Here is a 26,157-nt window from a genome sequence, read left to right as displayed (position 1 = left end):
CCTCCCTCCACACCCACCACAAGAAACCAGAGGAGAAAGATCTCGGAAGCAACTGGAGGAGAAAGATTTTGAGACCTCTCTGTGCCTTTCAGGCAGGGAGGGCAGGGCATGGCCCGAAGGCAGAGTCACCAATAAAAGCCTCCCCGGAGAACTTCTGCCCACTCCCTGTGGAGCGTGACTGCCGCCCATTGGCATCTCCCTGCCGCTAGCCAGCTCCTCCGCTCAACACTCGCCGTGCTCCTCAGCGTCCTGCTCTGGACTCAGATCAACCACAGCTCCCTGCTGTCCGGTGACCGTCCCACGCCAGGACTCGCGCCACGTCCCTGCCTCCCCCTTCAGCTGTGCCTGGTGGGTGCCCAGGAGTGCTCCGGCTCCACGCCTGGGCTGTTTCGCAACGCGGGGCTTCGGACGGACGGACGGCAGCTTCCCTCCAGCCTGCTGCAGCCACGGCTACAGCTCTGCTAAGACCACATGGCCACTTCTGGAAAAGTAAGAACAACACATTTCCCTTCTTCCTTTCCGCGCTGCCCTGCTCTTAGGGAAATGCTCTGCCAAGGGCTCAGCCTGCGCACCTCTACTGTGCCCCCTCTTCCCTCTGACCTTGCTCCTCCAACTCATCCAAACCCCTTTGAATTGCACCAGCTTCTGCTTTCACACAACTGTGCCAGGCAGTGCCCTCCTCTCCTGCTCTGCCCAGCAGCTCAGGAATGAAAATACTGAATCGTACCGCTCTGAAAAAAACCTCCTGCTCAACCCCGCTCTGCGATCCCGCTTTGGTAGGGAAACACCGCTCTTCAGAGGTGCAACCTGGCCGCCACTCATCTCTCGCATCCAAGCTTGTCCCCGGCCATACCCTTTTCAAGCTGCAAGCTGACTTCTGCTGACATCAAACCAGCTTTGGGTTGATCAGCTCGGGGTTTGGGAGATGCCACACACAAATCATCCCTTTGGCAAGGGAAAAAATAACCCAGCTGTCGGCCAGATGGGTTCGGCTCTGTAACCCCTCTTAGGTACCTGCAGCCCAATGTCTTACAAGACCAACAGCAAAGCTTCTAACAGGCATTTCCACCGGTACTGAACGTGCTGTCCTTGTGGCCTGAAGACACAGAAGTGCACGTGTTGCTGCCAAACCTGCCCAGTACACCAGTCTCTGCCCTTCACAGATCTTCCTCCACGTCACCTACCACTTGGAACTCAGGCAGCTGCTCAGGCAGCAAACACGAGAGGGGCCAGAGCTGTCTTCGTCTTCCCCTTAGCACAGACCAGCCAAAGGCCGGGCAGGGCATCATACCAAGTGCTGTTGGGAGGATCCCCCCCTGCAGCAGTGCCTGCAGACTCTCCTGTGCTGCAGCAGCTCAGCCCTGCTGCCCCGGGGTCACCCCCAGAGCCCTGTCCTGCAGACACAAGGCAGGCGGGCTTTCCCAGGTCCACTGTCCCTGGGAAAACACAAGCCTTGCCCTCTACCGACCGGTCACTTCACCTTTGCATTTCACACTAGGCCAGTGTTTACTGAACATCGCTTGACTTCACATACAGCTGAGCACTCCCGCGTTTCTCCTCTCCCACCACATCCCACCCACACAGCAAGTCCCCCAGGAAACAGCACAGCCGTGTAGCTCCAGCAGTGCGTGCTCCAGGGCGTGGAGATGCGCGCTGTGCAGCTCTACGCTAGGTGATCTCAGGATGACTGTCCCCAACCATGTGCCAAAGGCAAACATGCCCACGCAGAGTAATCCCCTCTGTTGTTTCCAGGTTATCAGATGCAGAGCTGCTGTTGCCTGGGCCGTGGGCAAACCACTCTCTGTTGAGGAGGTGGAGGTTGCACCTCCAAAGGCAGGTGAAGTCCGTATCAAGGTAAACACGCGTGTTTCCCTATTTCTTTTCTGCCTTCTGGGAACTGCTCTTCTTATGGCTATACCTTGAATATACCTGCCAAGAGCCCGTGTCTGTCAATAGACCTTAACTGTCCAGAGAAGCCCTGTGAAAAGTCCTTCCACAAACCAAGATAAACAGAGGACAGACAATTTCTAAAGCTCATCATCTACTCTCTCCTCTCCAAACAGATTGTGGCCACGGGCATTTGTCGCACAGATGACCACGTTTTGGAAGGCTGCTTTCCTAATGTGGATTTCCCAGTTATCCCAGGCCACGAAGGAGCTGGGATTGTGGAAAGTGTTGGAGAAGGAGTGACCACTGTGAAACCAGGTAAGACGCTGTTATGGTTTAACCTGGCAGGCAGCTAACCACCACACAGCCACTTGCTCACTTCCCCCTCCCCAGCAGGATGGGGGAGAGAATTGGGAAAAAAAAGTAAAATCCATGGGTTGAGATAAACTCAGCTTAATAGGACAGAGAAGGAAGGGGAAAGAAAAAAAAAACCAACATAGAATGAGAATATGCAAATCAAGTGATGCACAATGCAATTGCTCACCACCCGCCAAACGATGCCCAACCAGTTCCCGAGCAATGGCCCCAGCCAGGTTTCCCCCAGTTTATATACTGAGCATGATGTCATATGGTGTGGAATATCCCTCCGGACAGTCTGGATCAGCTGTCCTGGCTGTGTCCCCTCCCAACCTCCTGTGCCCCTCCAGCCTTCTCGCTGTCAGGGCACAGGGCACAGGTATCTGGTAAGTATCTGGTAACTCTGCCTAGCAACAATGGAAACATCAGTGTGTTACCAACATTATCTCATACTAAATCCAAAACACAGCACTGTACCAGCTACTAGGAAGAGAACTAACTCTATCCCAGCCGAAACCTGGACTGACACACACACACACAAAGACGTGCTGAGGAATCAGCTCTCAAAGCAGATGGGGCTGCCCAGAGCTCAGAAATTCCCCCTTGCTCCTGCAGCAGGGGCTCAAAATCTGAGTGAGCGCACACTCATTGCACTGGACTGTCACATACATGTTCCTGGTCTACTCCCCGTGCACACGAGTGGGGCTCTGAACATTCCTCACTGACAGAGAAAGCGGAGGGTTCGTGGTAGGGTGCTGCCATCGGAAGGCTCAGCAGCAGCGTTCCAACAGGCACCACCACCCTCAGGGCCTGCTTGAGCGAGAGGTACCTGACAGGGATCTGCTTTGTTGCAGGAGACAAAGTCATCCCAATTCCCCTGCCTCACTGTGGGGAATGCAGCTTCTGCCTGAATCCTGAATCCAACTACTGCCTGAAGTCCCAGTGAGTTTGCTTCGCCCTCCCCTACACCTACATGGGGTTGGCTGTCTCTCAGCAAGTCTGACACCCCCATGGGTGCTTTACTTGTTGAAAAACAAATGCTTGTGCCTCCCAACAGCTTCTCTGAATCACAAAACCTGCTGCCTGACAAGACCAGCCGCTTCACTTGCAAAGGGAAACAGATCCACCATTTCCTGTGGGTCAGCACCTTTGCAGAATACACTGTGATCCCAGAGTATGCCGTTGCCAAGATAGATGCTGCTGCACCTCTGGACAAAGTCTGTTTGCTCGGCTGTGGGTTTTCCACAGGCTATGGGGCTGCCATCAACACTGCCAAGGTTGGTATTCAGGCGTGTTGAGCACAAGCACCCCACGGCCACCCTCACGTCCTCACCAACCCTGCACAGCAGAAACCTCCCGTTCATGCTGGAGACTCACAGGGCCCCATGTTGTGCAGGTAAAACCAGGCACCACCTGCGCTGTCTTTGGCCTTGGAGGAGTTGGCCTCTCTGTTGTCATGGGCTGCAAGGCGGCCGGAGCTTCCCGCATCATTGCCGTTGACATCAACAAGGACAAGTTTGCCAAGGCCAAGGAGCTGGGAGCCACCGACTGCATCAATCCTCGAGACTTCAAGAAGCCCATCCAGGAGGTGCTCACTGAGATGACCGGCCATGGCGTGGACTATTCCTTTGAGGTCATCGGGCAAGCGGATACCATGGTAGGTGGCATTTCAGCACACGTCCTCCCACCCAGCTCTTTCACAGCCTCCCATTATGGCAAAATTCACCCTGGCGGGAAGTTCCTTGCCTGCTGCCTGCACTGCTGGGCACATCTTTGCTCAGAAAGGTAGTCTATAGGCTGTGGCAGAAAATGACGTACAAGTCTCAAAACAGGCACTGAGCTCTCCATGCCTGCTGCACAAGGGAGTAGGTGTTTTCAGATTACCAGGGAGGGGAGATGACCGTGCAGAAAGAACGCTTTTCTGACAAACTTATCAGCACGTTCTCTAATTCGCCTGTCTGTCCCATCAGATTGCTGCCCTGGCTTCCTGCAATATGAGCACTGGTGTCTGCGTGATGGTTGGGGTAGCAGTTTCTGGTTCAGTGATTCCCATCGATCCTGTGCTTCTGCTGTGTGGGCGTACATGGAAAGGAACTGTGCTTGGAGGTATGAAACTTCGGAAAACATTTTAGATAGACATTTCAGCCTTCTCCTTTCATGGTAATTTCCAAATCATAGAATCACAGAATGGTTTGAGTTGGAAGGGACCTTTGAAGATCATCCAGTCAAACCCTTCTGCTGTGCGCAGGGACATCTTGCACTTGAGAACGTTGATCAAAGCCTTATCCAACCTGACCTTGTATACTTCCAGTGATGGCACATCCACAACCTCTCTGGGCAACCTGCTCCAGTGTCTCACCACCCTCATTGAAAAAAACCTCCTCCTTGTGGTCAATCCAAATGTACCCTATTTCAGTTTATAAACATGACCCCTTGTCCTGTCGCTACAGGCCTTCGTAAAAAGTCTCTCTCCATCTTTCTTATAAGTCCCCTTTAACTATTGAAAGGCCGCTGTAAGGTCTCCCCAGAGCATTCTCTTCTCCACAGGCTGAACAACCCCAACTCTCTCAGCCTTTCTTCATTGGAGAGGTGTCAGACCTTTGATAATTTTCGTGGCCCTCCTCTGGACCCACTCTAAGACATCCATGTCTTTCTTGTGTTGGGGGCCCCAGAGATGGACACAGTACTCCAGGTGGGGTCTAACAAGAGTGGAGTAGAAGGGAGGAATCACCTCCTTCAACCCGCTGGTCATGGTTCTTTTTACGCAGGCCAGGACATGATTGGCTTTCAGGTCTGCAAGTGCACATTGCCGGCTCACATCCAATTTTTCACCCACCAGTATTCCCAAGTCCTCTGCAGGGCTGCTCCCAATCCATTCGTCTTCCACTCAATATTGATACTGGGGATTTCCCCAATCCATGTGCCGGACCTTGCATTTGGCTTTGTTGAACTTCATGAGGTTCCTATGGGCCCACTCCTCAAGCCTGCCAAGGTCCCTCTGAATGGCATGCCTTCCCTCAACTATACCACTCAGCTCAGTGTCATCTGCAAACTTGCTAAGGGTGCACTCAATCCCACTGTCTATGTCACTGATGAAGATATTAAACAGTATTTGTCCCAGTACAGAACCCTGAGGAACACCACTCATTACTGGTTTCCTCTTGGACATTGAGTCATTGAACTCTTTGGATGAGGCCATCCAGCCAATTCGTTATCCACTTGTCCACCCGTCAAACCTGTATCTCTCCAAATTAGCAGCAAGAAGGTTGTGGGGGACTGAATCAAAGGCCTTACAGAAGTCCATGTGGATGACATCTATAGCTCTCCCCTTGTCCACTGATACACTCACTCCATCGTAGAAGGCTGCTAGGTTAGTCAGACATGATTTGCCCTTGGTGCACCATGTCACCTCTCTGTCTTCCATACGTTTCAACATATCTTAGAGGAGGATCTGTTCCATGATCTTACCAGGCGTGGACGTGAGGTTTACTGGTCAGTAGTTGCCAGTGTCCTTCTTTCACCCTTTTTAAAAACAGGTGTCATGTTTCCCTTTCACCAGTCACTGGGGGATTTGCCTGACTGCCACAACTTTTCAAATGTGATGGAGAGTGACACGGCAACATCAGCCAATTCTCAGGACTGTAGGAGGCATCTTGTCAGGTCCCATGGACTTATGTATGTTCAGGTTCCTGAGGCAGTCTTGAACCTGATCTTCACTTCTGATGAGAGGGACTTCACTCCCACAGTCCCTTCCCACTTGAGAGATGTGCGAAGAGAGATTACCGTTGAAAACTGATGCAAAAAAACTGTTGAGTACCTCAGCCTTCTCCATGTCACTTGCCACTAGTGTGTCTGTGGAACAGGTATGCTTCAGTGCATGTAAATAACTCTCCCCTTGAAAATTAATTTTGCCATCTGAGCAACATCCTCTGCTGTAGGATAAAAGACACTTTTCCTCAGAGTCATTATTCACTAACCACTTGGTCACCAAGAATATTTCAAGCTTGGCAATGTCCCAGAAACCCTCTTTGAGAGGGCTTTCCAGAAAAAAGGGAGTGGTGCATTTCCACTGTATATATAGGCATGAAATGTGCTAATAAACCTGTAACTGTTTCATACAGTTCAACAGACACAACTGTCTATGCTAACTGAAGACTAAAACAGGGACAAAATCACTCTCCTCCTCCCAAGGAGAGGAAAATTTCTCACAAGATAATGGCACCGTACTGGTCGCTCACTCAGTCCTGACCCTACAGTATGTGTAGGAAGATCGTAAATGTCACATGAAGGAAACTCCTTGTACTCCCACTAACACCTTCCTCTTGCACCTTGCTCTCTCCTTCCACTATAAGACTCTTCTTCCCTCTCCCACTCTCTTGCTTTCTCTCACCCCTGACCCTCCATCACACACATAACTGCTACCTGAACTTTCAGGGGTGGCCACTCTCATACACACTCCCCTCAGGCCGAGGCAACTGATCTCACCTTGCGTTTCACTACAATGTAAGTGCTTCTGACTTTTGCCAGAGGAGGAGCAGATGCACCTCAGAAATCTTCTCATGCCCTCCAGCTATACTCCCAGCCCAAACAAGGGACCCTCTCACATTTTTAGCCTCATCCTATTAATTTTGATGCATTCCAAGAAGTAGCTACCACGCTTTACAAGAGCACAGCCTGAAATATATTTCACAGGTCAGCACAGCCTGGCAGAGGGGACAGGCCCCTGGTCAGCTCTAATATTCTGCTCAGAGGAGAGCTGCTACACTGTCGGCACCAGCAAACTCCACAAACATTACCTTACCAAAACAACATTTCTCTGATTATTCACTGCGGGTGATTTCTCCCATTTCTAGGTTGGAAGATGAGAGATTCTATCCCCAAATTAGTTTCCAGCTATTTGGAGAAGAAATTCAACTCAGACTTACTGATCACACACACGCTGCCGATCGCTAAAGTAAATGAAGGATTTGAGTTGTTACGTGCGGGAAAAAGGTGAGACCCTGATTATCGGGAGAGAGGTACAGCAGACACCACCTCCACCTAAAATTCAAACAGCCCAAATACTCTGGCAGGCAGAGACATTATGCAACACTGCCTTCTCAAAAAGCATTTGAGCCTTTTGAGGAAGCAGGGACCAGAGCTGTCTGTCGGGAGAATCCACCTGGAGCGAAGAGCCCACGCTCAGCCCAGGGAACGCTCCTGCTCACGGTTCAGCTCAGCAGAGATCCCGCCGCCCCTGTGCTGCACTGGAGCCAGCACAGGCCCTCAGACACCCCATCTCATGTAACTGAAAGCACTGCACAGGCAATGGAGGACGAGGAGTTAGGGGCATCCTTGGTGACAACAGCATAAAAACCAAAGGAAGGAAGAATGTTTCCTACAGTGACAGCACGAGAACTTTGGGGAGGGACAAGGTGACTCAGCTCCTGAGGGGTTCCCTTCAGCAGGGTTTTGAAGGCTGCCCCATTGCTGCACATCTCACGCAGCTGCGGTAGGAAGAGGCTGGATGAGAAAGAAGGTGGCCGGTCCTCAGGCACATCTGCCTGCCCCGCTGCCTGCTCCTGAACCGCAGCACCTGTAACTCCTCCCTTCCTTCCCACTTTTCAGTATTCGCAGTGTCCTGCTCTTCTGAAGGACACAGCCATGGGAGGCCGAGTGGAGGGACCAGCACAGCAGACGCTCTCCTGGCACAGGCCCTTCTCGCCCAGCACCTCTCTTTGTGTGGCACAAGGAGATGAGAACAAGGAACTTGCCGATGTCTATGTCGGTGCCACTGGCAGCGCTCCTGCGCCCGGCTGAGACCCCAAAGGACGCCTTGCCTGAGACAATGCTTTGACCAATAAAGGGTTTCACTCAAACTCGTCCCATGCAGTGCGTTCAAACAACAGAGGTCCGGTGGGGCAGGAGGAACTCTTCCTCATACCGCGGGCCCCTCCACCACAGCCCTTGTCTCAGCAGCAAGGAAATTCCTTTGCTCCTTCCACTGCTGCTGCTTCTCACCCCCATGACAGGAGTGTGGCAGCCCCTGACCTTCATCACGCAGAGGTTGGGCCTGACCAGCAAGGCTGGGAACAGGCTGCCCAGCAGCACTTCCGTGCGGCTGGAGCCACTGGTGCACCACAGGGCCACCAAGTGCCAAAACAAACCTCTCAGGCAGTCCTATGTACACATAACTGGGAGGGTTACGTCACACTCTTAGCCTGGTTCTCCAACAAGGTACCGCTCATCCAATCTCCTGTAAGTCACCTTGCCCGATGCCTTGGCAGAAAGCACCTCTGTGCGAACCAGGAGAGCCTGGGGGAGTGAACCCCCCTCACAAACCTGGTTACACACAAGTGAAACAAATGTGTCCTTGGAACAGCCCCCCTTCCTGATACATTATCCCCTTACTACCCAGGTGAAAATACCTGCAACACCACAGAGAGTTAACCTTCACCGAAAAAGGGCAGGCATGTTTGTGCACCATAAAATGTTTGCTACGTGTTTTTTTCTTTTTTTAATTTTTAAGACTTTCACAAAAACCTTGGAGGGAACAAAGACACATCCACACCACACTGTGTTAACTGTGACTGTGCAGCACGCACCTCATTTTTTGACTGTCCTTATTTTAGATGTGCTGTAAACATTAGTTTTAGATTTTAGTGTAACAAACAGGGGAAAGTGGTGAGGACAGAGACACCATCAGCTTTGCTAAAATACTGACAGTCAACCTGAAAACAGAGGCATGTTGCAGCTGACCATCTTTGCTAAGTGAAACACTTCAGTGTTTCAGACCAGAATAAGCTGTTCCATTCAGAGATTACCCTTAGAGCCATTTGTAACTGGAGAGATGTGTCTAAGCCCCCCTCCAAGGACTTCCCAGGCTATATTGGGTGATTAATTGCCAGGAGCCCCCGGCTTCATGAGTGAAGGCCTTGCAGTCTTGCATGAGTTTTGTTCTCTGCATCTGCAGCGAGGTTTGCACCTCTGCTCCGTCATTTTGCTGCAAGCTGGGGCTGGGGGCGGGGGCAGGAGCAGGGAGGGAGACCCTGGTTAACAGCAACGGCCTAGATTTTCAGAGAAAACAGCAGTGTTTTGCTGATGTTAGCCCAGAGGCTCTTTTGCAGTCACTAACTTGTCATTTTACATTGCAGTATTCGCAGCGTACTGGTGTTTTAGGATTCCCAGTTGTTAAGCAGCAGATGGCTCAGCACCAGCGCAAACTTCATTGTCCTCCAATACTACTGATATGAAATACAAACCAAGACATTTCTGAAAGGTCTACCACCACCGCTCTTGAATTAAAGGATCAAGCACAAAGCCCAGACTTCAAGCACAGCGTTTATAAGTGAAACAATGTTTTTCCTCCTACCTCTTTCTCCTGATTCTTGCTTTAAATCCTCCGTATTGTGCTGCCGTTTTCTTTTAATAGCCAATTATGAATTACAGGACTTGCTGCTGTCACAGCTGTTGAGAAAGGTTTGGATTTTTTAAAATGGCTTTTAATAGGCAATCTTTTAATAAAAGAAAATAGAAGGAAACTGTTTCTTTGGGCCTTCATAACACTGCAAGCTTAAGGGGTTTGTGCATGCAGCTCAGCTCAGTAAAACCTAGGCCAGAACTACATATCCCACCTGAATGGTTTTGGCATTCCGCTACCTGATAGGCAAGGAGATTGCTGCAGAGATTAAAATTTAAGGTGACCATGTGTTTGAATTAATAATTTCAGTAAATGATATTTAAGTAAATCATAGACTTCGGTACTGCAGAATGTCTCACCACTGGATATTTTATCTCATTAACCCTTCCAAGCATTTTACATAAATCTGCTGTGGTGGTGGCCTGTGTTGTGGTTTGGGGTTTTTGTACCTTCGTACCTCTTTCTTGGGGATGGTTTCGTTCTTTCATCAGTATGGTTTTAGATCTTTGGCCAATTTATACATGTGCTTCTGATGCCTGGGAAACAACGTGACGAAATATGAATGTGCATCGAGTACCGTTATTTGTTTCCGTTAAATAAAGGGGAGGTGTCTTAACCTTTAAGTGTGAACACAGAGTAAGTGGGAGGAAATAGGTGACTGGTAACAGTTTGCAAGAAATCAAACATAAAGCATTTGACTGCTTTCTGCATCTGTAACATGGAAACCGGAACAGAGGCTATTTCTGTCCTGGCAAACATGGTCAGCATTGACCTACCTTTTGAAAGTACTGATCAGAGCTTGCAGGCACAGTAGCTGGGTAGAAGAGCCTGCGAAGTAAGGGGACTGTGTGCTCATGATGCCTTGTTTGTGTCAGCAGAGAGTCCTTGAGCAGGCCAGCCGGGTTAATGATTTGAGGATGTTTACCAAGAGATTAGACTTTAACAGAAGAAGATTCTTAAACATGTGTGTGTATAATAAACTCAGTTTACACAGCAATTAAAATCCAAACTTCAATCATTTGTTTCTGTGGGGTTACCTGTGCAGTCGGCTCTGAAGACCTTTGCTGGGCCATAAAATAATTCTTTCCAGGTGCAGTTCAGCTGAAGAGTTCTGATCTCTTACGTGAGGCGGCAATCTAGTTCTGTCTTCGCACGGAGGAATGAAGTGGCTTCTGACAGGAGAACAACAAATAGTTTGTGCTGTCATAGAGTACCTCTCCCTGCACATCCCCATCCACCCTCAGCTGAAGATTAATTTGTCTGTGTGATTGCACAGCTCTGGACCCGTGTTTCTGACAGACCTGCCCAGTGGCTCTCTGAGGTACTGCAGGGTGGGTTCAGGGCCACATGCAGCAGCTCTGTGTGAGCCTCCATTTAGGAGCTTCCTGTGAACGAGCAGGGTCCACGCTGCCCGTCAGAGCACAACCTGGCCATCAGCACATGAGGACACTATGAAAAAGCTACAAAAGCCATGAAAAATCCAGTAATTTCCCAAGAGACAAACTCCTTGTCTGACAAAGCACAAATGGTGTGTCCTCAGACCTTAAACTATGCCAGTGTTCACTGAACATCACTTGGCTTCGCATACAGCTGAGCACTCCCGTGTTTCCACTCCCCCAATACACCCCACTCACCCACCCAGCAAGTCCCCCAGGAAACAGCACAGGACAGTTGTGTACCTCCAGCATGCTCCGGGGCGCAGACAGGCGCTGTGCAGCTCTATTTTTACAAGCTTGTAAGATCACCCTCCCTGACTCTGCATCACAGGCAAATGATCATTCCCATGCAGCGTATTCCCCTCTATTGCGTCCACGTTATCAGATGCAGAGCACGGATCCCACCGTGCTGCACAGAGAATTGGGAGATGACAGGCTAATGTTGCATTCAAGGGCTGCCATATCTACGGCTGCTCAGGACAAGTGAAACAAATTTTTCTCTTGCAAGAAACACAAATCATATCACAAGTCAGGACAGACTTTTTTTTTTCCCCCTCAATGCAGCAGGCAGACCAGGCTGAGTACTGAAAACCTTAAAAAGTTCATTCTAAAAATCCTTATTCCTGGGAAATTGTACATCACCAGCACTCACAGTCCGATGGAGGCTACCAACATCCGATGGAGGCTACACATAACTGGGGGGGTTATGTCACACCTCTTAGCCTGGTCCTCCAACAAGGTCCCGCTCATCCAGTCTCCTATAAGTCACCTTGCCTGATGCCTCTGTGTGAACCAGGAGAGCCTGGGGGAGTGAACCCCCCTTGCAAACCTGGTTACACACAAGTGAAATAAATGTGTTCTTGGAACACCCCCCTTCCTGACACCTTCTGCCCTTACTACTCAGGTGAATATAGCTGCAACACCACAGACAGTTAACCTTCACCCCAAAAGGGCAGGCATGTTTGTGCACCATAAAATGTTTGGTTTGTATTTTTTGCCTTTTCTAACCCTTTCGCAAATACCTGGGGGTGAACTGCTGCCAGGTCAGATGCTACCCCTTGGCAACAAGGGGACCTCGAGAAAGCCCAAGCAGTGCTGCAAATCTCCTCCCTCCACACCCACCACAAGAAACCAGAGGAGAAAGATCTTGAGACCTCTCTGTGCCTTTCAGGCAGGGAGGGCAGGGCATGGCCCGAAGGCAGAGTCACCAATAAAAGCCTCCCCGGAGAACTTCTGCCCACTCCCTGTGGAGCGTGACTGCCGCCCATTGGCATCTCCCTGCCGCTAGCCAGCTCCTCCGCTCAACACTCGCCGTGCTCCTCAGCGTCCTGCTCTGGACTCAGATCAACCACAGCTCCCTGCTGTCCGGTGACCGTCCCACGCCAGGACTCGCGCCACGTCCCTGCCTCCCCCTTCAGCTGTGCCTGGTGGGTGCCCAGGAGTGCTCCGGCTCCACGCCTGGGCTGTTTCGCAACGCGGGGCTTCAGACGGACGGACGGCAGCTTCCCTCCAGCCTGCTGCAGCCACGGCTACAGCTCTGCTAAGACCACATGGCCACTTCTGGAAAAGTAAGAACAACACATTTCCCTTCTTCCTTTCCGCGCTGCCCTGCTCTTAGGGAAACGCTCTGCCAAGGGCTCAGCCTGCGCACCTCTACTGTGCCCCCTCTTCCCTCTGACCTTGCTCCTCCAACTCATCCAAACCCCTTTGAATTGCACCAGCTTCTGCTTTCACACAACTGCGCCAGGCAGTGCCCTCCTCTCCTGCTCTGCCCAGCAGCTCAGGAATGAAAATACTGAATCGTACCGCTCTGAAAAAAACCTCCTGCTCAACCCCGCTCTGCGATCCCGCTTTGGTAGGGAAACACCGCTCTTCAGAGGTGCAACCTGGCCGCCACTCATCTCTCGCATCCAAGCTTGTCCCCGGCCATACCCTTTTCAAGCTGCAAGCTGACTTCTGCTGACATCAAACCAGCTTTGGGTTGATCAGCTCGGGGTTTGGGAGATGCCACACACAAATCATCCCTTTGGCAAGGGAAAAAATAACCCAGCTGTCGGCCAGATGGGTTTGGCTCTGTAACCCCTCTTAGGTACCTGCAGCCCAATGTCTTACAAGACCAACAGCAAAGCTTCTAACAGGCATTTCCACCGGTACTGAACGTGCTGTCCTTGTGGCCTGAAGACACAGAAGTGCACGTGTTGCTGCCAAACCTGCCCAGTACACCAGTCTCTGCCCTTCACAGATCTTCCTCCACGTCACCTACCACTTGGAACTCAGGCAGCTGCTCAGGCAGCAAACACGAGAGGGGCCAGAGCTGTCTTCGTCTTCCCCTTAGCACAGACCAGCCAAAGGCCGGGCAGGGCATCATACCAAGTGCTGTTGGGAGGATCCCCCCCTGCAGCAGTGCCTGCAGACTCTCCTGTGCTGCAGCAGCTCAGCCCTGCTGCCCCGGGGTCACCCCCAGAGCCCTGTCCTGCAGACACAAGGCAGGCGGGCTTTCCCAGGTCCACTGTCCCTGGGAAAACACAAGCCTTGCCCTCTACCGACCGGTCTTCACCTTTGCATTTCACACTAGGCCAGTGTTTACTGAACATCGCTTGACTTCACATACAGCTGAGCACTCCCGTGTTTCTCCTCTCCCACCACATCCCACCCACACAGCAAGTCCCCCAGGAAACAGCACAGCCGTGTAGCTCCAGCAGTGCGTGCTCCAGGGCGTGGAGATGCGCGCTGTGAGGCTCTACGCTAGGTGATCTCAGGATGACTGTCCCCAACCATGTGCCAAAGGCAAACATGCCCACGCAGAGTAATCCCCTCTGTTGTTTCCAGGTTATCAGATGCAGAGCTGCTGTTGCCTGGGCCGTGGGCAAACCACTCTCTGTTGAGGAGGTGGAGGTTGCACCTCCAAAGGCAGGTGAAGTCCGTATCAAGGTAAACACGCGTGTTTCCCTATTTCTTTTCTGCCTTCTGGGAACTGCTCTTCTTATGGCTATACCTTGAATATACCTGCCAAGAGCCCGTGTCTGCCAATAGACCTTAACTGTCCAGAGAAGCCCTGTGAAAAGTCCTTCCACAAACCAAGATGAACAGAGGACAGACAATTTCTAAAGCTCATCATCTACTCTCTCCTCTCCAAACAGATTGTGGCCACGGGCATTTGTCGCACAGATGACCACGTTTTGGAAGGCTGCTTTCCTAATGTGGATTTCCCAGTTATCCCAGGCCACGAAGGAGCTGGGATTGTGGAAAGTGTTGGAGAAGGAGTGACCACTGTGAAACCAGGTAAGACGCTGTTATGGTTTAACCTGGCAGGCAGCTAACCACCACACAGCCACTTGCTCACTTCCCCCTCCCCAGCAGGATGGGGGAGAGAATTGGGAAAAAAAAAGTAAAATCCATGGGTTGAGATAAACTCAGCTTAATAGGACAGAGAAGGAAGGGGAAAGAAAAAAAAAACCAACATAGAATGAGAATATGCAAATCAAGTGATGCACAATGCAATTGCTCACCACCCGCCAAACGATGCCCAACCAGTTCCCGAGCAATGGCCCCAGCCAGGTTTCCCCCAGTTTATATACTGAGCATGATGTCATATGGTGTGGAATATCCCTCCGGACAGTCTGGATCAGCTGTCCTGGCTGTGTCCCCTCCCAACCTCCTGTGCCCCTCCAGCCTTCTCGCTGTCAGGGAACAGGTTGCTGCTAAGTCCTTGCCTTAGTATAAACTCTGCTTAGCAACAATGGAAACATCAGTGTGTTACCAACATTATCTCATACTAAATCCAAAACACAGCACTGTACCAGCTACTAGGAAGAGAATTAACTCTATCCCAGCCGAAACCTGGACTGACACACACACACACAAAGACGTGCTGAGGAATCAGCTCTCAAAGCAGATGGGGCTGCCCAGAGCTCAGAAATTCCCCCTTGCTCCTGCAGCAGGGGCTCAAAATCTGAGTGAGCGCACACTCATTGCACTGGACTGTCACATACATGTTCCTGGTCTACTCCCCGTGCACACGAGTGGGGCTCTGAACATTCCTCACTGACAGAGAAAGCGGAGGGTTCGTGGTAGGGTGCTGCCATCGGAAGGCTCAGCAGCAGCGTTCCAACAGGCACCACCACCCTCAGGGCCTGCTTGAGCGAGAGGTACCTGACAGGGATCTGCTTTGTTGCAGGAGACAAAGTCATCCCAATTCCCCTGCCTCACTGTGGGGAATGCAGCTTCTGCCTGAATCCTGAATCCAACTACTGCCTGAAGTCCCAGTGAGTTTGCTTCGCCCTCCCCTACACCTACATGGGGTTGGCTGTCTCTCAGCAAGTCTGACACCCCCATGGGTGCTTTACTTGTTGAAAAACAAATGCTTGTGCCTCCCAACAGCTTCTCTGAATCACAAAACCTGCTGCCTGACAAGACCAGCCGCTTCACTTGCAAAGGGAAACAGATCCACCATTTCCTGTGGGTCAGCACCTTTGCAGAATACACTGTGATGCCAGAGTACACCATTGCCAAGATAGATGCTGCTGCACCTCTGGACAAAGTCTGTTTGCTCGGCTGTGGGTTTTCCACAGGCTATGGGGCTGCCATCAACACTGCCAAGGTTGGTATTCAGGCGTGTTGAGCACAAGCACCCCACGGCCACCCTCACGACCTCACCAACCCTGCACAACAGAAACCTCCTCTTCACGCTGGAGACTCACAGGGCCCCATGTTGTGCAGGTAAAACCAGGCACCACCTGCGCTGTCTTTGGCCTTGGAGGAGTTGGCCTCTCTGTTGTCATGGGCTGCAAGGCGGCCGGAGCTTCCCGCATCATTGCCGTTGACATCAACAAGGACAAGTTTGCCAAGGCCAAGGAGCTGGGAGCCACCGACTGCATCAATCCTCGAGACTTCAAGAAGCCCATCCAGGAGGTGCTCACTGAGATGACCGGCCATGGCGTGGACTATTCCTTTGAGGTCATCAGGCAAGCGGATACCATGGTAGGTGGCATTTCAGCACACGTCCTCCCTCCCAGCTCTTTCACAGCCTCCCATTATGGCAAAATTCACCCTGGCGGGAAGTTCCTTGCCTGCTGCCTGCACTGCTGGGCACATCTTTGCTCAGAAAGGTAGTCTATAGGCTGTGGCAGAAAATGACGTACAAGTCTCAAAACAGGCACTGAGCTCTCCATGCCTGCTGCACAAAGGAGTAGGTGTTTTCAGATTACCAGGGAGGGGAGATGACCGTGCAGAAAGAACGCTTTTCTGACAAACTTATCAGCACGTTCTCTAATTCGCCTGTCTGTCCCATCAGATTGCTGCCCTGGCTTCCTGCAATATGAGCACTGGTGTCTGCGTGATGATTGGGGAACCAGCTTCTGGTTCAGTGATTCCCATCGATCCTGTGCTTCTGCTGTGTGGGCGTACATGGAAAGGAACTGTGCTTGGAGGTATGAAACTTCGGAAAACATTTTAGATAGACATTTCAGCCTTCTCCTTTCATGGTAATTTCCAAATATCTCTGGAACAGGTACCCTTCAGGGCATATGAGTAACTGTCTTGAAAATCAGTTTTGCCATCTGAGCAATGTCCTCAGCTGTAGAAGAAAAGACGTTTTTCCTTGAAGTCATTATTGACTAACCTCTTGGTCACAAAGAATATTTCAAGCTTGGAAGTGTCCCAGAAGCCCTATTTGAGAGGGTTTGCAAGAAAAACACAACTAAAGAGGAGCACTGCCTTTCCACTGTATACATAGGAAATGAAACACGCCAATAAACCTGTAACAGTTTCATATAGTTCAATGCACACAACTGTCTGTGCTAACCCAATCAAGCAGATGAATATTTCTCACACAATAAAGGCACCAGTACCGGTCGCTCAGTCCTGACCCTCACAGCAACATTACCTTACCAAAACAACATTTCTCTGATTATTCACTGCGGGTGATTTCTCCCATTTCTAGGTTGGAAGATGAAAGATTCTATCCCCAAATTAGTTTCCAGCTATTTGGAGAAGAAATTCAACTCAGACTTACTGATCACACACACGCTGCCAATCGCTAAAGTAAATGAAGGATTTGAGTTGTTACGTGCGGGAAAAAGGTGAGACCCTGATTATCAGGAGAGAGGTACAGCAGACACCACCTCCACCTAAAATTCAAACAGCCCAAATACTCTGGCAGGCAGAGACATTATGCAACACTGCCTTCTCAAAAAGCATTTGAGCCTTTTGAGGAAGCAGGGACCAGAGCTGTCTGTCGGGAGAATCCACCTGGAGCGAAGAGCCCACGCTCAGCCCAGGGAACGCTCCTGCTCACGGTTCAGCTCAGCAGAGATCCCGCCGCCCCTGTGCTGCACTGGAGCCAGCACAGGCCCTCAGACACCCCATCTCATGTAACTGAAAGCACTGCACAGGCAATGGAGGACGAGGAGTTAGGGGCATCCTTGGTGACAACAGCATAAAAACCAAAGGAAGGAAGAATGTTTCCTACAGTGACAGCACGAGAACTTTGGGGAGGGACAAGGTGACTCAGCTCCTGAGGGGTTCCCTTCAGCAGGGTTTTGAAGGCTGCCCCATTGCTGCACATCTCACGCAGCTGCGGTAGGAAGAGGCTGGATGAGAAAGAAGGTGGCCGGTCCTCAGGCACATCTGCCTGCCCCGCTGCCTGCTCCTGAACCGCAGCACCTGTAACTCCTCCCTTCCTTCCCACTTTTCAGTATTCGCAGTGTCCTGCTCTTCTGAAGGACACAGCCATGGGAGGCCGAGTGGAGGGACCAGCACAGCAGATGCTCTCCTGGCACAGGCCCTTCTCGCCCAGCACCTCTCTTTGTGTGGCACAAGGAGATGAGAACAAGGAACTTGCCGATGTCGGTGCCACTGGCAGCGCTCCTGCGCCCGGCTGAGACCCCAAAGGACGCCTTGCCTGAGACAATGCTTTGACCAATAAAGGGTTTCACTCAAACTCGTCCCATGCAGTGCGTTCAATCAACAGAGGTCCGGTGGGGCAGGAGGAACTCTTCCTCATACCGCAGGCCCCTCCACCACAGCCCTTGTCTCAGCAGCAAGGAAATTCCTTTGCTCCTTCCACTGCTGCTGCTTCTCACCTTCACCCACTTATGCGCACGTGTCTCTGCCCCCATTTCAGCTGGGTGAATGCTGCAACCTCAACCAAACACAGCAGGGAGACAACAGCTGCTGCTCTTGCTCTTCTCTGGTCTCGCTCATGAGACCACAATGTGTTTTGCTACATGAGGTTATCCTCAGGTAAAACCTTTCACTCCAGCACCTTTAATTTCTTATGACATTATTTTATCCTATTCTCTCCTAATTTTCCCTTCTTCAGTTCATATTTGTCATCTTTAGATCCTTGGGCCTCCTGAGCTCAGTCTGGTGGCTTTTCTCCCAATCTAGTTTTGCTCTTGATAACAACCTCAGAGAAATTTACAGATTGGAATAGGGAAGAGAAATTACAAGTGCATTTATTTCCAATATGTAAATGTGCGTGCTAGAGTAGTACCCAGACTTTCAGAAAGTAAAAAGCAAAATTCTTCCTTACATTGCAGGAGTGCTATTCTACAGGAGCTACCAGCGTCACAACTGGTCTGGCAACTAAATTTGCTCTGTGTACAAAAGGAAATGCAAGGACAGGATCCTTATGGTTCCCTTCCAACTTGAGATATTCTAGGATTCTATGATTCTATGATAGCTTGGACTCAAAATTAGCAATTGCTGTAAGACTCCTGTTCTCTATTTTAACCCATTTTTTCCCTCAGCCATTCTCCTTCATTAGGGTGAATAGAATCAATTATTTAATAGACCCTTAGCAATATTTTTGTTATATCTCTTCAATGTATAATATATGTCAGAGTGGATCTAACTCTCACATTTCTTACTTCATTTGCCTTCTCCCCCTTCCATTTTGTATGAGGTATACAATATTTTTGTCCTAATGGAAATTAAAGCAACAGGGCACCTTAAAGAAGAGTGAATTATCAATTTTGCTAGTAAATGCAAAGCCATACCTGCTAGGATATGATCTACTTTGTTCTTCATAGTAGAAATACAAAGGTTGTCTCTGAAACTGGTGCCCAATTACACTGAAGACAAAAATTTAACACTGAGGCATTAGTAAAGGCATTAATATATGCCTTTGTCTTTTAATTAAAAATTATCAAAGGGTTTGAACTACTGCAAGCAGTGGAAAAGACTTGTACTTAGCCCTTGTAAGTGCAGTTCAGAGTCTATTCCACAAAGTGATTTCTGTCAAATATTCTTCCATTTTTCTACCACTTTGATAGACAGGAAACGAACATAAGACACAAAGGGGGCCAGAACACTGACTATCGAGATGAAGACAAAGACCTTGAGGCCTGTGCCTATCTGTACAAATGTCTGACCTAACAGATCAGTTATTAAATCTTGTCTGATACGTAAACACATACAGCAAGTCAGGATATGAAATATTGTTGAATGCAGATACACAGTATCTGTCATTAAAAAGTTAATCATTAAATCCATGCCTACTGACATACAAGATTGATTTTATTTTCCATCTATTAATTGGTAAGAAAAATATAATCCTCCTTTCCTAAGGTATACACAAAGCTGCACAGCAACAATATCTCAGTATCAGCTCCCCCCCATATTCACATACATTTCAAATGTTTTGCAGAAATGCCAGCTACTCATGGCACTTCAGAACTGCAAGCAGGGCAGTCAGCAATTCTGATATCTATGCTGTCTTCACTTCAATATTGGGTTTGCAAGTTTGAGGGAGGTGAGCATCACATGGATGTTTTAAGGAAAAAAAATATTACACATTTGAAAGACCTTTTTACAACCATTTTGTAGGCTATAAGCTCAACAGCAGAGACTGGACGTGTCCTAAGAGGCATGAAATATCAGTACATGTAGCACTGTTCACGTTTATGTCCTTAGGTGTGAGATGAAAACATAAACCATATATATGGAATGTTATCTAGGAAGCAGTTGAATTATTTCATTATCGGTCACTGTATTTATAAAATTGCTTGTTTTAAACTTTAAACAGTAGCAACCATATAGGATATCAGCAATACAGCATTTGTCCTCTGCATGAGAAAGAAGGTGGGCGGTCCTCAGGCACACCTGCCTGTTCTGCTGCCTGCTCCTGAACTGCAGCACCTGTAACTCCTCCCTTCCTTTCCACTTTCCAGTATTCACAGTGTCCTGCTCTTCTGAAGGAGACAGCCATGGGAGGCCAAGCAGAGGGACCAGCGCAGCAACTCTGAGCTCTCCAACTCTTGCACAATGTAAAAAATTGAATGGTAATCAAAACCCACTAAAATAAGGCCCAAAGGCTGTGTAAAGTGAGTCTGTCTGAACAACTTTAAGAATATTTTTGTTTTCAACTAAGCACTTAACCATCAGTCCACTTTCAAAGTGGAGTGAAGATTACAAAGCACATAAAAGCACCTAATCCTGGAGAAGAATCACATCTTTGCTCCACCAAATCTTCTGAGTGAACTGACAGGATAGCAGGCATGAAGGATATGTGAATCAACTGTAGAGCTGGGTGTCCTAAACATGAGTCTACAATGTAATGCCATCCTGATTCATGAATGCTGCATTTTTTTCCGATCAGGACTAATCTTTTTTGCATCCTAACACTAACAGATGTGTTTTGTTTTTTAAAAAATATTAGTATTAGTATATCTATCATTTTGTTCAGCAGCTAAAGAGTTGGGTTCTGCTGACTATATATAACATTCTAAATGGTTCCTGATCCAAGAAAGAGTTTATGTCGTTATTGGTAGTCTTGTAGGAAATTATTCCATTCCTTAGGTATAGAAAAATGTCCTTTCAGCCACACGGAAGACGGATTCCTTTCTAGTGGACAGGCCTTTTCTAGTCTATCATTTCCTTCTAGGCTAGAGCTGGTGGCATCATGAAGGTCATCATGGCTGAATTAGGCACGTGGAAACTTACTTTCATTACACACAACACGAGTTCTTACACAGCAGGCCCAGGAATGGGAGAGTGACTGGCAGAAGGATGAACTGTCTTTTAGTGCTGGGCTAACCAGTTAGGGGTGAAGAAAAAGGGAAGCATGGAGAAGAGAGGTAGGGAGAGAACACAGGTCTAAAGAGAGGAAGGATACAACACCTGAGCAAAGATTTTTATTTTAAGTTCAAAAGAGGTCTCATTGCTTTTTCTAAGAACATGCAACATTTCAAAGCTATAATTAATATATGGCATTTTTGACATGCTGGGGTCAAGTTCACATGTGTGACTAGGAAAAAGTGATTCTCTTTACTGGCATTTAACAATATCATCTCCATTTTCAACCTTTTCATCCATCATCTGTTCCTTTTATCAGTCTCTCCTTGACAGCAGCTTAAAGTTGAATATATGATATCTAGTGATTCTAGCTGGTTGCCGAATTACACATAATAGCCATGTGCATTCAATATTTTAACGTGTGGATTTCTTTCCAGAGTAGCGATGGGAAGGACACATTGCTCTTTGGAGTGGTTTCCATTATTTAGCTTATCTATTTCAGCTACAACTCTATTTTAATCAATTCTACTGCTCAGTTTCTTCGAAATAACAAAAAGACCATCTCTTCTAGAATATAAATGCAGACTCAGCAGTCCAAAACTACTATCAATAAAACAACAGTAGATTTACGCAAGATATATTTTAACCCAGAAAAATATTTACTACTGTGTCCTAACAAACAGTTTATATGGGCGATGAGCCCATATATGAGGTAGGAAAAATCGAAAGGAAACCAATGGGTTTACTCCATAACATATACATGAAGCATTGGAGTATCAAACATTGTTCTCTGTTGATGCTTACGTACTGTTAGAGGTGAATGTAGAGAGCAACCAGCTCTGAACAGACCATCACTTAAAATATTTTTATTTTCTGTTTGAGTATTTGTGACTGTACTGTCTTCTTATACATGAGAGAAGACAATCACACACCATTTCTCATCAAGTGTCCCCCTTCCAGGTCTTTCACATTGTAGAAGTAACTCAAACACAAATGTCAATCAATCTTTGCTTCTAGAACCATGTAAACGAGCACTATGTGAATGTAGTATATTATCTGAATAATCCTTTGGTGTTTATTTTAAGTTGAAGACTCTGAGCTCTGACTTATACAAATGTTATGATAGCCATGCCAAATACTTCCGCAGGGGATATCAATATTTTAAATACAACCTAGTTCCCATAAAAATCCAATATATCATAAAATTGTCGCATTTACACCATCACTTCAGAGAAATTGATGGCGACGTGCTCTTCTATTCATATCAACGAAATGGTAAGCAAATAAATCTCTTATAATGCTGATCAAATGTGTGCTTTTTAACATCCTACAAGGTTTTTTGAAACCACAATCCACTGTGCATAAAATAACAAAACAAGACTATTAAAGTAATGAACTCATCTGAAAACAGAGCTCAGATGGTTCTTGAGAGACCATGTAGATTAGCTTTTTTCCCAGTGCAGGATCAACTCTGTTTCATTCCTGAGAGGCTCAAAGGCCTCCAACAATGATCTATTTCATTACCATTTCAAACTGTATCATACTGTCAATCTCCTCAGAGAGACTAAATCTCCTGCTCAACCTTATAGCTACTTTTTATGTTCCTGAAGGGTATATCTACCCTTGCCCTTCTCACCATGAAGCATTACTTCTCATCTTGTCAACTGTATTCCTGTTTCCACTGCCACTATGATGGTTGTCTTTCCTCTACGCCCATATAGCAAGATATCATTAACTCACATTCGCTTTGTCATCCACTATTCTTTGCAGACATATTTTTCCTTCAGAACTGCTTTTGACTTGTCACTTGCCATCCTATGCTGATCCCTACGCTCAGTTGCATCCCAGTTCTTTAAAGGCATTCCCCTAAACTGTCAGGATAATTTTCTAATCCTCTCTTTCAGTGTGCTTGTAACCCTCCTGCTATCTGCACATTTAATGAGTGTACTCTACTCCAACATGAAAGTCAGATAGTAGAGGTGACTCTACTATGTATTGTGTCCAACAGCTTTAGGGAGAGGAAAACATGAAGTACATTTCATAATATGATGTTGATCTATTTTTTTGTTCTAGTCAATACACTGTGAACTGAATTTCTCATATTTGCCTAGCAGAATATAAAAGAATAAATACTTTTTCCACTATTCTATTTACATCCTAAATGGAAAGATTGTCCCATGTTATGTCCCCTTGTGGAATATACTTGAATTTTTTTTTTTAATAGTTCCAGTAAAATACTGTCCAGAAATATAAGATCAATGACATTTTCCAGCATAAACTTATACTTTCCTGCAATCCCAAAGTCCCTCAGCAAAAACCCCAGATGTTACTGAAGTAGCATCAACTTCAGCAGTCAGAGAAAACTTGGCCATTGTATCTCACTCAGTACTGTTTTAATCCAGTGACCCTCTCTCCAGTGCTTAATTTCCAGATCACTGGATTAATGATAAGTGGCAAAAGGTTCAACACAGATTGGACAGCAGAGCATTCAAACAATTTTTATCCAGAAAGATTCCTGTCATGGCTCCCATGGGGACCATCAGGACCCTGCAGTTACGAGTGAGACTGGGAAAAAAAAAAAAACAACCCTCATTGCAGACAAACCCCATCCCATTGGGTGCCTGTTCTACACCAACACCGCACATCGTAAGTCTCTTCTCAGGAAAACTGTTGCTCAGCCACAATCTAATTGCTAGAGTACTACAGATTGTTCAACAATAATTTGGTGTTCTGAAGACCATCTAAAAATCTTGTTACTGAATTTCCAATCCCTTTAGCACAATCAAGGATTTTAAAACTACTTGTCCCTATAAATAATACTGTTCCCTGAAACTGGAGGGTGATATGAGGAAGCAAAAGTAATACCTCTACCCACTGAAGAAAGAAAACAGATTCCTTCCATGAACCAGGGCATCTGAGTTTCTCTGTGCACATGTAGAGATGAAATGATGATTTCCTCCTAGAGGCTTGGAAATCTTAGATCAAATAATTAACCTGCTAATTTTTGTCATGCTTTATAAACCAATATTTTATTGAAGAAAATAAAAATAAAAGCCTTTTTGGATTGGCAAATGATTTATCGTAACTATGTTGACTCTGAGCAGCCAGTAGGGACTTTGGTGAAGTTGCAGTATGGATATATTTTTATATATGCACATGTATAGTACATATATATTATGTATATCTATATTTAAGTTTGTGGAAAGCATGTCTTGATTTTGCACCATCATACACTGTGACGGAAACATTGGCTGGAACAATTTGGTTACTTCATTGCCTGATTTGGAAACATGCCTTGGCTATGAGTATACTGTGCACAAAGAACGCAAGTTGTTTATACGCACAGGCATGTGTAGAAAACACCCTTTCACAGTAAAATCATGTGAGAAGCAGTATATGGTTGAGAAAACTTGAGTTTATCCTCCAACTCTTTTGGTGTTGACACCCCTCCCATACCTCACAGTTAGCACTGCTGCCTGACCCTGTTTTTTCTTTCTTAATAGGAACTTCTAGCACCTCCACCCCTTGTTCCTCTTGTTCTGCCTTTAGAGCTAGGGACTGCTCACAACATCAGAGTCAAGACATCGTCAAAACCCAGGCTGGAGCATCTCTGTTTGTGAAAGCTCCTAGTTCTCATAAATTCATTTCAGAGTCTCCTACAGGAGAAGAAAAGTCTGCTTGGGGCATCCAAGTCATAAGTAAGAAGTCAATAATTACATGTGTACACAGTATCTCTGTTTCACAGAAATTATTTATAGAACAGTACCACAGAAACATCCACCTCATCTATTTTGTAACAGAAATCCTTGGAACTGCCTGCCTCAATCAGTACAGCTTTCGGTAGCATTATTTACATTTTCTTTGTATATAACACATTTTTCCTCTGTAGAACAGGTAGCAGAATCCCTTTGCCATGCCTATTATGAAATACACAACTTGGCAAGCCTGGCTGGAAATGCAGGTTTCATGCTCCAGGTGAACTGGCAGAAAAATATCTCCCAGAGACAGAAAAAATTCCCTTGTTCACCCAGCACCATTACCAGGCAGCACTAACAACATTAGTATGAAAACTGAAGCAAATTATCTCAAAGTTACCTATACTGTGCATGGATAGCTCATGTTGTAGCTCCTGACAGGACTGCAGATACGGCTCTATCTGCATCACATTCAGATGGACCCTCCTGTGTTTCAGTTTGTGCCCACTGCCCATCACCAGGCACCACTGACAAGAGCCTATCTCTGTCTTCTTTGCACCCTCCCTTCAGGTGTTTGCACACATGGATGAGATGCCCCCGAGCCTTCTCTCCTCCAGGATGAACAGTCCCAGCTCTCTCAGCCTTTCCTCATAGGAGAGATGCTCCAGGCCGCTAATCATCTTTGTGGCCCTTTGCTGGATTCTCTCCAGTATGTTCATGTCCCTCTTGTACTGGGGAGCTCAGAACTGGACCCAGCACTTCAGGTGTGGCCTCACCAGTGCTGAGCAGAGGGGAAGGATCACCTCCCTCAACCTGCTGCCAGTACTTTGTCTAATGCAGCCCAGGACACCGTTAACCTTCTTTGCCGCAAGGGCACACTGCTGGCTCATGTTTGACTTTGTGTCCACCAGCACCCACAGGTCTTTTTCTACAAAGATGCTTTGCAGCTGGGTGGCCCCCAGCATGTACTGGTGCATAGGGTTCTTCCTTCCTTCAGGAGGAAGTCCTTCAGGACTTTGCACTTCCTCTTGTTGAACTCAATGAGACAAAGGACAGCATGTCTTTTCAAACCTAAGAAATAGCAATTTCCCTTTAGTTTTTATTTAGAGACATTGGCATCCAGTATTTGAAGTGAATCCAAGGGAAATAAATAAAAATTCACACTGCAAGTACATTTTTCAATTACTCTGGAAAAACTATGAACCACAATCTTTTACTGAAGCATTATTCTTTTCCTATAATGCCAGATTCTAATCTTAGCCACACTATCAGTCTGGTGTGAGATCCGACTGTGGTCCATCAAAACATCTTCTTCCATGGTTTTAGTGAAGCGTGAAGGTACATATTGTAGAAATTAACTGGTTAC

General features: G+C 47.5%; 2 protein-coding genes and 1 long non-coding RNA gene across 6 annotated transcripts in view; 2 read left to right on the top strand and 1 right to left on the bottom strand.

Moving 5' to 3' along the window:
• The window catches only part of LOC141942807 (uncharacterized), a 52,914-nt gene that overhangs the window by 15,704 nt on the left and 11,053 nt on the right, over positions 1–26,157 (bottom strand). Inside the window, exons 3-4 of the long non-coding RNA XR_012628748.1 lie at positions 10,681–10,815; positions 9,596–9,690 (exon numbers count right to left, since the gene is read on the bottom strand). This is a non-coding gene — a long non-coding RNA (uncharacterized LOC141942807). The remainder of the gene's footprint in view (positions 1–9,595; positions 9,691–10,680; positions 10,816–26,157) is intronic.
• Positions 45–9,764, top strand: LOC141942803 (alcohol dehydrogenase 1). 3 transcript variants are annotated; one of them, XM_074866798.1, is made up of 9 exons: positions 45–489; positions 1,753–1,854; positions 2,064–2,205; positions 3,099–3,186; positions 3,302–3,521; positions 3,641–3,901; positions 4,215–4,350; positions 7,098–7,236; positions 9,378–9,764. In XM_074866798.1, exons 1-9 carry the CDS (start codon positions 472–474, stop codon positions 9,400–9,402), a joined length of 1,131 nt encoding a protein of 376 aa, XP_074722899.1. In that variant the 5' UTR covers positions 45–471; the 3' UTR covers positions 9,403–9,764. The 3 variants fall into 3 exon arrangements, with proteins under 3 accessions (XP_074722899.1, XP_074722898.1, XP_074722900.1); XM_074866797.1 differs by lacking the exon at positions 9,378–9,764 and adding an exon at positions 7,852–8,102 and having other exon boundaries at positions 50–489; XM_074866799.1 differs by lacking the exons at positions 1,753–1,854; positions 9,378–9,764 and adding an exon at positions 7,852–8,102 and having other exon boundaries at positions 51–489.
• LOC141942153 (alcohol dehydrogenase 1-like) lies at positions 12,323–18,019 on the top strand. Of its 2 annotated transcripts, XM_074865100.1 has the most exons (9): positions 12,323–12,647; positions 13,909–14,010; positions 14,220–14,361; positions 15,257–15,344; positions 15,460–15,679; positions 15,799–16,059; positions 16,373–16,508; positions 17,021–17,159; positions 17,775–18,019. In XM_074865100.1, exons 1-9 carry the CDS (start codon positions 12,630–12,632, stop codon positions 17,797–17,799), a joined length of 1,131 nt encoding a protein of 376 aa, XP_074721201.1. In that variant the 5' UTR covers positions 12,323–12,629; the 3' UTR covers positions 17,800–18,019. The 2 variants fall into 2 exon arrangements, with proteins under 2 accessions (XP_074721201.1, XP_074721202.1); XM_074865101.1 differs by lacking the exon at positions 13,909–14,010.

Source organism: Strix uralensis, chromosome 4 (genome assembly GCF_047716275.1).
Source record: "Strix uralensis isolate ZFMK-TIS-50842 chromosome 4, bStrUra1, whole genome shotgun sequence".
In the NCBI taxonomy this organism is placed as follows: Eukaryota; Metazoa; Chordata; class Aves; order Strigiformes; family Strigidae; genus Strix; species Strix uralensis.
Note: the sequence above shows the minus strand (reverse complement) of the source record. Positions and strands in the feature narration are given on the sequence as shown.